A 13,728-nucleotide genomic window follows, 5' to 3' on the forward strand; every position below is an offset into this window, starting at 1 on the left:
AAGAAAATTTTGCATTTACTTCCTCTGAAGCCCAACAGGAAGCTCCTAATCACACATTTCCTGTCATTTTTCTGATGATCAGCTGACTGGTCTGATCACCGGGATCAGGAGAAGGTTCCGGGAGTCTGTAGGAGATGGAGATCCATCAGTGATGGAGATGATTCAGACGCGCTGTGCGCCATTTAAAGGGACAGACACACGCAGCAGCGCCCAGCCTCCTGCAGCGCTGCCTCTGTCCCTTTAAGGCTGCCTCCTTTACACCCCCCCCCCCCCCCCCCCTGCCGCAGACTCGACATCAGCCTCGCCTATCTCTGTCTGTGACGAACAGAACCTGACTGGACCGGGACCGGACCGGAGCGCCATGACGGAAACCAGCAAGACGCACGTCATCCTGCTGTCCTGCGGCAGCTTCAACCCCATCACCAAGGGACACATCCATATGTTCGGTGAGCGTCTGGTCCCGTAGGGGAGGGGGGGGGGACTGGCTACGTGGTACCAGGCCAACAGAACCGGACCCGGTCTGGCCCTGAGAATGACCGAGAGGTTCGGCCTGGTGCTGTCCAGCAGGCTGGTGCTGAAACGAGCGGCGCATCAAATCTGTAATCCGACACGGAACCAGCGGCGGTTCTGTTGGGGGAACCGGGTCGGATCCAAAGCGTGTGGCGCAGCGCAGATCCCCGCAAGGTCCAGTGGGCTTTCCCTGAAACGCGTTACACAACAAACAGAACCGGAGCGGGAGGTTCGGGACAACACCCTCAGAATAGACGGCCAGAATAAAAACAATAGAGGCTGGGCGGATCTCTGAATAAAAACCCAGAATAAACAGAACAAACAGGCCCAAACAGAACGGAACCAGAACAGAGATGGAGGTGAATCAGTCAGAAAACCAAGGCCTCTGATTTAAAGGGTTTGGACCTAAATGTAGGCGTTGATCGTCTTAATCACCTTTTAGAGCAAATTAAATAACCGAGTTAATTAACTTTAATCTTAAACTAATTTATCGGCTGGCAGAACTTAAACATGTTGATCTGAACAGTTTCAGTTTCAGTTTTCTCATTTATGCAAATTAATATCACTATTATTTATGGTTAAGTTGAAGTTTCTCTTTTGAATATAAGCAGAAAGTAATAAAATATATAGTGTTGTAAACTAAGCAGTTTAACTGAATGAAGACATACAAAGACAGTTCTCCATGATTTATTATTATTTATTGTTTCAGTTTATGAAAGCTTTATGTGATGTTAGTCCACTAAGGAACCGCTTTGTGTGTAAAGCTGTTTATGTGTTTAATGTGAGCCGGGAGGTCAGAACAAGATAAATTACAGGGAAGAAAAACAAACTTTAAACCAGTAGATTAATCAACTGTGTGCATGATTTATAGGTAGCTTCTTTTTTATGAATATCATTTTTACGCATAAGATGGTCAAGTGAAATAAAGAACAAAAATCTAAACAAAAAAATTTAAAAGTGAAAATTGGCATGAGGCCCCTTGCTATGATGTCCCCAAAAAGTTCTGATGCCGCCAATTATCTTAAAAAGTCCAATAATGAGTGAAATGAAGTCCAGCTGTGTGTGATCTAAGGTCACATGACCTCTCCTGGAGGCCCAGCAGCTGCAGACACGTCAGGCTGGGTTAGAAAACATTTCCAGATCTATGAGGTTCTCCCTGAGTTCTGATAGAACACCCAGACCAGGAGGGCTTTAATCAGAGGTCAAAGGTCACCCTGAAGGCGCTGCAGAGGTTCTGTCCATGGGACCAGAATCAGCCGTACGCTCCACAGAGCCGGGCCTCATGGAGGAGAGGCCAGGAAGAAGACTTCACTGAGAGTTAAAATCTGGAAGACACGCTTGTTTCAGGAGGAAGTCCTCTAAAGGCACGGAGGCTGTCAGGGAGAAAATAAAGTCCTCAAGGAGGACAGAACCGAGTCCGGTCCGTTCCTCACATGATCCAAACCCTGCTGAGAACATCTGGGTTCCTCTCAAACGGCAGATTCATGGTGAAGGACACCGGTTCAGGTCTCAGAACCTAGTCTGGGTCCTGCTACACCAGGACTGGACCTTCAACAGAAGAAGCTGACAGACGCCATGAAGGGAGGCATGTGACTGGTGCAGGGAAGAAAGGCGGCCATGTTGGTTACTGATGGAGGTCTTTAAACATCAGAAAGTTTATTTATCAGACATTTTTATTAATTCTGAACCAGTGAGATGCATTTGGTTGTAGAATAAATCTGCACACATAGACGTTCTGCTCAGAAAGCCAAAACCTTCCTTCTACCTCCTTAAATATTCAGGTTTATCAACAGTTTGGATGGACTGAGACCTTTTCAGTGAGATGCCACAGCCCAGTGAGATCCTTAATGCCACAGCCTTCCTCCTGATGGAGCGCAGCGTCTCTGTTTGGTCTGAGGAGGAACTGGGGGGTTAAACTGGGACTGAGGAAAAGGAGAGAGAATGAGTGTGAAATTTAAAGGTTTAGATGAACACAGGAATGACGCAGACATGCACAGAAAGAGCAACGATGACAACATTTTTTTATATAAAAATGAAAAATCCAGATTTTGGAGGAGAAAATCTGATGAGGTTAAAATCTGAATTCTTGTTGGTGATAATTTAGCCATGTTGCCAGCTTATGAAGGCTGTAATTATTAAACTAAAACATCGTTTTAGCAGGTTTCTCTACATTATTATTATTATTATTATTATTATTATTATTATTATTATTATTATTATTATTATTATTAACTGAGGTCGTCTGAAACTCCTGCTGGTGCCTCAGCGATGGAGACGTTCTCTTTTATTTGGCCCTGTAACAGAATCACAGTCTGAAGTAGTTAAAACTACAACAATCAGGTAAACTCTGACTCCTCCATAAAGGGATTTAATTAAAGGCTCGTTATGAAGGTGATTAATCCTGTTTTCATACAGGACCAAATAAAGACACGCAGCATCTGAAGCTGACTCCAGCTCTGATGAATCTGCAGGTATTCAACCTGATGCTTCATTTAAACTTGATCTATTTGTTTTTTATTACAGACATTTTCTGAACATTCAGTTAAAAGGATTTCATTTCAGCTCTTTGCTTTGCAGTAAACCTGTTTGCTCCTCTTGGTGTTTCCTCCAGAAAAAGCCCGAGAATATCTGCACAAAACGGGACGCTTCATTGTGATCGGAGGGATCATCTCACCTGTTCATGACTCCTACGGAAAACCGGTGAGTGAAACCCAAACACCTGCTGTAAATCACAAGGTGACCTGCTGGTGGCGGTGTTGCTTCCCTCCTCTGGTGAAACAGCAGGACGTCTACTTCCTGTCACAGCAGCGTAATACTGACTCCGTCTGAATCCCCTCATGGAGTCAGGACTCTCCAGCCAAAGCAGAAGTCCATCAGTGCCTGAAGAGAGCAGTCAGTGAGGAAGGAGGCAGGAAAGGAGCCTGGATGCTTCCTCCCACAGCTAGTTTAGTCTAGGAACCTCACAACGTCCTTTACAGGTGCTAAGAAGCCTGAAGGTATCCCACAATCCTTTGCGGGATTTCCCTCTCAGAAATCAACAAAAATGCCCGGAGAGCAGCGCTTTGTAGTTCTTGTTCAGAATGCTGTAGGCCCGGATCTGACTCATCATCCATGAGCGTTTCCGTCATGTAATGAGTTCAGCTCAGCGGTCCGACGCTCGTTTCCTCTCCACCATAGAGTCCTGACTGCTGACCCTGTGAAAGGTCAAGGAAAGGTCAAGGAGCAGCAGCTAGGAGCTGTTATTAAGGCTGTTCAGATGGAACCTCTGTGGTTTTTAGTGCTGGTCCTCAGGATCCTTAATGTTTTAGATGTCTCTGCTCCAGACCTGAGTCAATGACTGCAGAGGTCAAGCTCTTCATCACCAGTTTATTACAGTCAGGTGTGTGGAGGCTGGGAAACAGCTGACACATGCAGGACTGAGGGACTGAAAACCACTGGAGCAATTTACCTGTAAAATGTTTTAAGCCAGACGAATGAGTTCCTGTATGATGAAGAAACAGATTATTTTTTTATCTGTTGGTGTAATTCTAGGCTGCCTAGGAAAATGAGAAAACATCATTCATTTCAGTCAGAAGGACTTAAGAGAGGCATTATTTTCCTGATGTGTATCACAAGGATGTGGATCATTGTTGTATTTCCTACAATCCTGCACTTAGGGAGTTAAAAAGGTGTTTAGATGCAACTAAAATGATAAAGTTTATTTTTTTTTACCTTAAATAAAGTCAAACAGCATTTTTCTTGGACAGCTCTCTAGACTGTGAAGCCTGAAACTGTTTTGGTATTTTCAATAAAGTTTTATTTCTATAGCACCAATTAACATCACATCATCTCAAGGCTCTTTCTAAAGTCAGCTTCCATCAGATCCTCCAGGTTGGTGAGAAAGTTTACTCTCTAAGGAAACCCAGCAGGTTGCATCAAGTCTCTCCAAGCAGCATTCACAACTTTTATTTTGGGAGCTTTAACCAAAACCACTGCAATTATTTCGTAGGACTTTCCTGCAGTTTTAGTAACAACCAACAAACCTGCAGCCTGGAAAGTTAAAAGTGCGTTTAGCTTAAATCACGATCAAGATGAATCTTCCGGCCAGTTCAGAGAACCACAACAGTTCAGCTGAACATATGTCCTGTTTTATCTGCTTAGCTGTGTGTCCTCCCAGATGAAGCCACTAGAGGAGCTATTGCTGCCATTAACTTGCTATTATTAGTTTTCCCATAGAAAGTACTCCTGGGTCAATGTGAGCTTCTGAGCTTTCTGTGTCTCTGCTCTGTCTTCTCTAACATAGAAAGTACTCCTGGGTCAATGTGAGCTTCTGAGCTTTCTGTGTCTCTGCTCTGTCTTCTCTAACATAGAAAGTACTCCTGGGTCAATGTGAGCTTCTGAGCTTTCTGTGTCTCTGCTCTGTCTTCTCTAAGCCCCAGTGGGTGGAGGCAGATGTTCACACTGAGCCTGGTTCTGGTTCTGCTGGAGGTTCTCCTCCCTGTTAAAGGGGAGTTTTCCTCTCCACTGTCGCTTCATGCATGCTCAGTATGAGGGATTGCTGGAAGTTAAAGACTTGATGTAACCTGCTGGAATATTAAACTGAACTGGACTTCTCTGTTTTAGAACCAGGATCAAACTGGCTCAGATGAACTGGTCTCAGTTTGATTTCCTGTATTTCTGTGTATAAATTGAAATGTTTTTTTTTTTTTTTTATTAATTTCCACACTAAGCGATATTTTCCTGCTTCAACCCGGGTCCTATATCTGCTGTGTGGATCATGACTTCATCAGTTCTTGCTGCACTGATGACCACATCAGGGAGTCTTTTCAAACAGCTTAGGAAGTGTTTGCTGCTCAGTGAAGGAGCGTTAACATAATAACTGTAACATGAGGATATTTATCAGAACCTTTCATGGACCAGTCCGCTCAGACCATCCTTTGTTCTGCTGTCTGTGAAGATCAGAGACGTTTCAGTTGCTCGGACCAGAACCTGAGGGTTCCTCTGCCTCCTTGGAGATCAGCTCAGGTTGTTCTGTCCTCCTTTAGCAGCCTCACATACGTCGAGTGTTTGCTGCTGCAGCTGCGCAGGAATTAATGAGTGTCTCGTCCTACTTTCTCTCAGCCTCCTCAGAAACACAGCATGAATTATAGATGCTGCAGAAATCCAGATTCTGCTTCAGCAGGAAGCTGTTCTCCTTTTTTCACATCAGGAGAAATGCTTCTCACATGATTTCTGAAACAGACGGGTCACTGATCCACATCAGATTCACCTTTTAAAGCCTGGTTTGCTCAGTTCTGTCGCTGCAGGGGAAGAAATACTCAAATCTGAAAGCAGAGAGTTCTGATCTCATGGAGTCTGGATCCTGAACCTTTAAAGGTAAAACCGATTATCTCAGAGAGATTCCTGAGATCCAGGTGACGGTTTGGAGCGACGCCCGCCTTCTGCAGAGAGTTTCTGCTCTGTCTGTGGTTTTACACGCTGGCAGTCAGGCCGCCTGCAGAGAAGAGCTCCTGATCTCCTGTTCTCCTGCCGTGGAGGTGACGCTTGAGATGTTTTCTGTGTGCAGGGCCTGGTGTCGAGTCAGCATCGCCTCACCATGTGTCAGCTGGCCGTTCAGTCGTCTGACTGGATCAGGTGAGGCTCCCAGCATCCAACAGGGCCTAAAACTGTGACTCGTTTTATCTGTTTGCTTCATTTACAGACAGAATCTGTTTGTGTTTTAGCTTCATGTTAAAACTGCTTCATCTAAAGCAGTGAAACTCTGCAGCTTTCAACTGTTTTACATGTTTAACACACCAGACCAATAAAAGAGAAATATCTGATCTGCGATACATTAAAGAAGCAGAAAAGTAGACATGAAATCTCTTAAACTAGGAGAAGGTGGTCAGCATTTAACTGAGGATGCTGCTGCTGCAGGGTGGACCCCTGGGAGAGTTACCAGGACACCTGGCAGACCACCTGCAGCGTGTTGGAGCATCACCGCGACCTCATGAAGGTCAGTCCCCATCGTCCACCGCCACACTGACCCCATCAGGGCTTACCTGCAGCTCAATCACCTGCAGACACATTTAAGACCATCAAACCTCTGATAACGCCTCTGTCCTGCAGAGAGTCACCGGCTGCATCCTGTCCAACGTCAACACGCCCTCCACCACGCCTGTGATTGGTCAGCCACAGAACCAGACTCCGCCCATCTACCAGGACCGCAACAACATGAACCACAAGCCCACAGCCAGTGAGTCCAACCGGTCCTGTTGTTCTGTCCGGTTCTACGGCTCAGTTCACAGGAAGGACCCAACGCTGCAGGAGACGAAGCACTGTGACAGGCTGGAGAATAGAACAGAATAGAATAGAATAGAATAGAATAGAATAGAATAGAATATAAAAGAACAGAATAGAAAATAAACAAATAGAACAGAATAGAAGAGAACAGAAAATAATAGAAAATAATAGAATGGAAACGAATATGATAGAAATGAAAGTAATAGAATAGAACAGATAATAGAAAAGAAAACAAAAGAATAGAAGAGAATAGAATAACAGCAGGTAATGAGCGGTTAGTTACCGGTCAGAATATAAAGCAGCTTTAACCTGATGTCGTTATCATTCCTGCTGGGTCACTTTCTACCGTTACGGGTCCGTCATCACTGAGCCGCGGTTCTGAAGCTGCCGCCATGTTGGTTCTGGTTGGGCGTCTGAGGTGAGCCGCCGCTTTAGTCTGGCGCACTTCATCGTGTCTTTTGTTTCTGCTCAGTCAAGCTTTGGGGGAAGATCAGCGAGAGTCTGGGGAAAATCTGCTGCGCCCGGCCCAACATGGAGCGCTTCACGTTTGTCGGTGAGAAAACCCGATTTTCTGCTGAGGTTCTGCTGAGGTTCTGCTGAGGAAAAGCTTTGCTTAACGGGTTTTATGCATCAGAGAAACATAAAAATATTAATATCAGCACCATTCAGACCTGGAGCGTGAATTAAGGTGTGTTACAGAATTTCTCTGATGTTTGAGGATTTTTACGCTAAACTTTTCACCTTAGCTGAAAGTGCAGAACCTTGTTTCAGGTCCTGTTAACACATTTCAGAGGACAGACTCTGACACGTCTGCCTTTGGTCTGTTTCAGATGAAAACGCCAACCTGGGGACGGCGGTGAGGTACGAGGAGATCGGTGAGTTTTCTCCAGGCCTGCCGGCATCAGGAGGGATTGGGCTCTGCTTTTCCTTCCTGCTGTGTCCCGACTCCTCCTGGTCTTGTTTGGATCCAGTAAACATGAAGTTTATGGAGAAACGGTGAAGTTCACCAGGCTGACGTCATGTTTACTCAGGACCTGTCTGTCTCTTTCCTCCTGCCTGTCCGTCCTCTGTAGAGTTACGCATCTTGCTCCTGTGTGGCAGTGATCTCCTGGAGTCCTTCTGCATCCCTGGCCTGTGGAAGGACAGTGATGTAAGCACAATGTAGCCCCGCCCACACCTACTAAACCCCTCCCACACCTACTAAACCCCTCCCACTAAGATCAAGCCCCTCCCCTCAGCTGTCTGGTCACCATGTCTGATAAAAGGTTCCTTTAGCATCACTTCAAGCAACGAACACCAATGATTCAGTTTGATGGGACGTTGCAGGAACGTTTCTCTGCAGAAGATCAGCCTCCAGTGTTTCCATGCACAGTTTTCTGGTTATGCATAAAACTCCACATGGAAACTGTTGACTGAGCCTTTAAATGTCAGATGTTTGAAGATCAACACAGATGCAAAACGTCCAGCATGTTCCTCCAGATGTCAGCATCTGGCTGCAGTGTTAGTTAGCGCCCTCTGCTGTTTGAAGTGCTGAATTACCTTTAAATTCACACGTTCCTGTTGTTCTTGTCGGATGATAAACTGAACCAGAACCATGTGGTTAAGTGTTGCTGCACCATGAGGTCCAGATGTGTCCACAGCTGGACCTTCTGGACCTGGAGCTTCTCGGTTCTGTCGCAGGACTTTACATCCTGAAGGTTGTCTCTCTGCTCTCAGATGGAGGTGATCGTGGGCGACTTCGGGATTGTGGTTGTTCCTCGTGACGGCGTGGACACGGAGAGGATCATGAACCATTCCTCCATCCTGCGCAAATACAAGGTGGGATTCCAAAACTCTGGTCTTTCTACAGTACGGTGCAGGATGAGGGACAAACTAAGAGTAGAAAGGATCCACAGCTGGCAGTAGCTCCATCCTGCCGTCTGCCTTTAGGCACCACGTTGGTTTCCTGTTTCAAACAAACATTTTGTTCAGTGACACGACCCATTTTTACATTTAGGGATGCATTCAGTAAAACAAACAAGTCGATTCGGTCGTCAGAGTTTTAACTTCATCGTTCAGCTAAAGTTGAGCCGTTTTTTAAGGATGGAGATGATTTATCAGCTCAGGAATCATCTTCTCTGCATGTCGACACCTCCAGCCTCCAGCTCCGTCACGTCCTGCTCCATGGACAGCCGGTACGGGCTGCCGGTCCGTTTCCGAGCAGATTTAAAGCTTATGGTTCATTTTTTAAGCTCTTAATCGTCTGGCCCCGCCCTACAACTCTGATTGACTGAGTTTCTGTGTGTGTCATTGACCCGGTTCTTCTTGAATGTTCTGAGAACTAAATCTAAACACTGGGCTGACTGGACCTTCTCAGTCACAGACCCGGGCCTTTTTAGACCCAAACCTCAGACCCTTTGGTTCAGGAAGGCCTTTAATCCTGGCAGGAACAGCGGCTTATTGTTTTAACTTTTATCTATTTTTGTTGGGTTTATGCGCTTTTATTGTGAAGCACTTTGCCTCCTGGTCGGCTGTTCTAAAGCCACAGAAGTGAAAAAGTGAAATGAATGAAAAGCTGAGAGAAGATTATCAACCATCAGGTGACGTTGAGCTGTTCTCGGTTTCAGGACAACATCATCGTGGTGAAGGACGCCACCAACCACCCCATGGCCATCGTCAGCTCCACCAAGAGCAGGTGGGACACAAACTTAGAACCCACGTTCTTGTTCTAGAAGAACAGCGGTTCTGATCACTTTGGTTTTCTGTGAAACATGTTCAGGTTTTCCAGTGACAGCGGGTAACAGAACCCAAAGTTTAATTAATTTAAAGACAGAGTCCAGAACCTCACTGGAAAACCGGATCCACATAGAAAACGTTTCAGTCTCTGCAGAGAAGCACGGAGAACTTAAAGAACTCCTGAGAGATGTTGTCTGAGCTGCCAGAACAAACTGCTGCAGTTCTCTGTACAGAACAGCTTTAAAACGCGGTTAACGTGACCTTTGACCCCCACAGACTGGCCCTGCAGCACGGCGACGGACACGTGGTGGACTACCTGAGTCAGCCCGTCATCGACTACATCCTGCAGAGCCAGCTCTACATCAACGCCTCGGGATAGAGGCGCTGCATGAGAATGAGGACGAGGTGTGGGGGGGGGGGGGGGGGGGGCTGGACAGCTGCCATCTATAGAAACCCCCCCAGCTGAAACTTTTCTGTCTTCTGTGTCCACATGTAGTCTTCTTCAGCTCTCCAGGCGGAGCTTTAGTGTCCCTCCCTCTGTGTGACGTGACTTTACCTTCAGGGGTTTCTTTCCGTTTAGCGATGCATGACATCTGAGCATGCTCAGTGCGCACCGTGTCCCCGTCTGAGCCAGCGTGAAGACATCAGGGTCTGCCGCCTTCACGCCACTCTTCAGCTTGTTGCTCCTTGGCTGACGCAGACCTGAAGGATTCCCTCTGAGGCTAAAACACTTCTCTGATTTCTTCTGATCCACACAATTTAGTCAGAAACCTGCTGCAAACTTTAGATTCAGATCATTTTGCTAAGATTTCTATCCAGTGTTGGAGAGTCCATCTGTTTGTGGTTCATCTTCTCAGCTTTAGTAGTTTTGTTCCATCTATCTTCTTCCTGACCGCCTCCACGGCTCTCGCTGAGGATCTGACGGTAAAGATGTGAGCTCAGCGTGGGCCAGACCCTCTAAATTCAGTGACTGTCATGTCTGATCTGAGCGCAGCTGCCAGAACCGACCGACAGCAGACAATCAGTTCATCAACCCACAAAGTTTCACTGAGCTGTTTTTCTTTAGAGCCCTTTCACAAAATGTGTCTGTAACATTTACTCCTGTAGAAAACCCACAGAGAGGCAGTAAAACCCCACCTGACCAGAACCTGATGGTTCCCCCGGACCCGCTAACCCACAGAAACCAGAGGGCATGTTTTCACAGCAATGGTTCCACATTTTCCTCTGCTAGAACATCGACCGTCAGAGGTCAGAGGTCAGACGTACTTTAACTGTGTTCCAGTCTGAGGGGAACCCAGTGAGAGCGTTAGCGCCATGCTAACTGCTGGCTCTGACACACACAGCGCTACATTTATCAATGTGATTTATTCTGATATGAACCCAGTGATCCTGAAGCTCTCGCTGCCTCTGACTACCATGGCGGCCATGTTGGATCTGAGGTAGACAGCCCTCCAACTGGCCAAGTCGTTCCCAGTGATTATTTCCGTCTTTAAAATGAGAAATCTCTTCTTCCAGACAGACAGAAGGCTTCATGCGCCACATTAACCACACGCTTCATCGGCGGCGCTGCTGCCCAGGCCGGCCCTGGTTTTCAAATGGCATTCTGGGTAGTTTCCATGTATTTCAGATGTCATAAGAGTTTTGCAGAAAGTGTAAACATTGCCCAAAGTTCAGATATGATGAACAGTCAGGGAGCTCCATCCACCCTGTTTTTATGGCCTGAGGTTCATCTGGACATCTCACTAAAACCCACAGGGGAAACCGATCATTTAGTGCATTTGAGCATTTTAGACTAAAAAATAAATGCATAAACTATTTTTAGGAGCAGTAACGTTTCCCTTCTTCACCACCCAAAGGTCCTTTTAGCTAATTAATAATGAATTAATCTGCAGAGCTGCAGCAGGCATTGTTGTAGGACCTGACTTCACAGAAAATGAGCAGCTCCCACTTCCACTGGCTTGTAAATAAAGAACGTTCCTGATCAGAACATGATGGTGTTCTCCAGAAGGACGCCTGGAGGTGTCTGCAGAACGTTCAACCACAGATCCATGAATGTGTTCTCCTGCAGGGTCACTGCTCCCCCGCTTCACCATGTGGGGAGAACCCAGGACAAGAAGGAGGCTCAGACTTCAGGGAACCATGAGAGGAGATGATGATGATGATGATGATGATGGGGGAGATGAAGATGATGATGATGATGATGATGATGATGGTGATGATTGTGATGAAGAAGATGATGATGGTGGTGATGATGATGATGATGATGATGGTGATGATGAAGATGATGATGATGATAATGGTGATGAAGAAGAAGATGATGATGGTGATGAAGAAGATGATGATGATGATGATGGTGATGAAGAAGATGATGATGATAATGGTGGTGATGATGAAGATATGATGATGGTGATGGTGGTGGTGGTGGTGGTGATGAAGATGATGGTGATGATGGTGGTGATGAAGATGATAATAAATGATGATGGTGATGAAGATGATGGTGATGATGATGATGATAATGGTGGTGCTGATGATGGTGGTGGTGGTGATGATGAAGATGATGGTGATGAGGAAGATGATGGGGATGATGATGATGGTAGCGGTGATGATGATGGTGGTGATGATGAAGATGATGAGAATGGTGATGATAATGATGAAGATGATGGTGATGATGATGAAGATGATGATGATGATAATGATGAAGAAGCACCTTCTGTAAAGGGTTCAGGACGTTTTTTTTCTCAGTTTTCTGTCTGCATGCCGTCTGCATGAACGTTCCTCTTTAGATTATTATGGTCTGTTGTGAACGTGTTTGGGAAAATAAAAAGAATCATAATCTATAAATATAAATCGTAGCTTCAGTGGAGACCCTCCTCTCCAACGTCGGCCCATTTTCTATTCACTGTAAATCTACCGGTGTGTGTGTGGGGGGGGAGTGTGTGTTTCCAGAACCATGTCGGTCACGTTCTGTTAGAACCTGAGTCTGGGTTCTCTGTTCCTGTTGTGAACTCCGTGTGGGAGGATTCAGCAGCTCAGAATTTAAATAAATGTTTCAGGATGTTTGGTTCATAAATCTCAGAATGCACTGAAACATTTTCAGCTTTAATAACTGAATGTTTATTCAACTGTGGTTACATTTACAACCTCTGCTGGCCAAATAAAGTATTTCTTCTAAGAAATCCACCTAATATGCACCAATTTGATTTATTTATTCTTTTATTTATGTATTTATTTAGTAACTGGGGAAATGTTATAGGAGAAAGAACTGGAATAAAGGAAAGATGAGACAAAGCTGCTTCTTCTGTAGTCGACAGGGATTTAATTCCAACGCCTACAGTCACATCTTCATTCAGCAGAATCCCCACAACATGAATTTTATAGGCTTTCATTTACATAGATGTGTATCGGGGGGTCTAGTTAAGTTTCACAACAGATGTTTCCTCTTATTCCTGGAAAGAATGCTAATATAACTCACCACCTTTGATATCATTAGGAGGATCTCCATTGTTAGTGAAACACAGGGCCAAGTTCAACCAGAGTCTAATGAACGTCTACTGAACTCTGGTGAATCCAAAATATACCATATTTTTGCATTTCAAAAATATACTTAGTCTTAACAGAAAAACTGTTTGTTTTTTGGCATAACCCACATTTTAGGAATAATTTCACTGGTGGAAGAATATTAATATTAAAGATAATAACATTTTTATAAAAACTATAATAAAAAATGTTGTCAGTTCAAAGTACTGGTTGTTATTGGTTTAGGAGACATTTTTCTCTCCATTAATCAGGTTTTTTTTCTGAATAAATATTTTACACGTTATACTTTATATATTTATTATTTAATCCCCAAAACAAATTAGGATGTCTAAATTAAGCAAACCTAACCTTCCTCAGGAGGCTGAGGTGCAGTAAAGAGTCTGATCTGAATCAACCTTTAAAGGCAGAAGAATAGACGTAAAACAACACCAGGGTGCTAAAATTATAGAGATACGCTGAGGTTTGAAAACTGATACACTGTATGTATATCATCATCGTCAAAGCAGTAAAAAGTAGCACTGAAGAAAAATTAACAGACGGTTTGAGAGAAACAAACAGAACAAAACTCTTAAATAAATCAGGGCCAATAACAGATCCCAGTGGAACTCCTGTAAGGGACTAAGAGAACTAAAAGGCAACAAATCCAGAACCAGACCAGAAGTAACCGGCCAGCATCACACGAAGCAACCCAGACGGACCGGACCG

The 13,728-nt window shown here is 44.9% G+C and overlaps 1 protein-coding gene across 1 annotated transcript; it reads left to right on the forward strand.

Annotated features, from left to right (window-relative positions):
* The first annotated feature begins 275 nt into the window (after positions 1-275).
* Positions 276-11,262, forward strand: LOC105922846 (nicotinamide/nicotinic acid mononucleotide adenylyltransferase 2). The gene is made up of 11 exons (XM_012858771.3): positions 276-446; positions 3,122-3,210; positions 6,056-6,123; positions 6,406-6,484; positions 6,598-6,724; positions 7,244-7,324; positions 7,602-7,646; positions 7,845-7,921; positions 8,488-8,589; positions 9,378-9,445; positions 9,763-11,262. Exons 1-11 carry the CDS (start codon positions 362-364, stop codon positions 9,863-9,865), a joined length of 924 nt encoding a protein of 307 aa, XP_012714225.1. The 5' UTR covers positions 276-361; the 3' UTR covers positions 9,866-11,262.
* The last annotated feature ends 2,466 nt before the right edge of the window (positions 11,263-13,728 follow it).

The sequence above is a fragment of the Fundulus heteroclitus genome, unplaced genomic scaffold (genome assembly GCF_011125445.2).
Source record: "Fundulus heteroclitus isolate FHET01 unplaced genomic scaffold, MU-UCD_Fhet_4.1 scaffold_63, whole genome shotgun sequence".
Taxonomy (NCBI): domain Eukaryota; kingdom Metazoa; phylum Chordata; class Actinopteri; order Cyprinodontiformes; family Fundulidae; genus Fundulus; species Fundulus heteroclitus.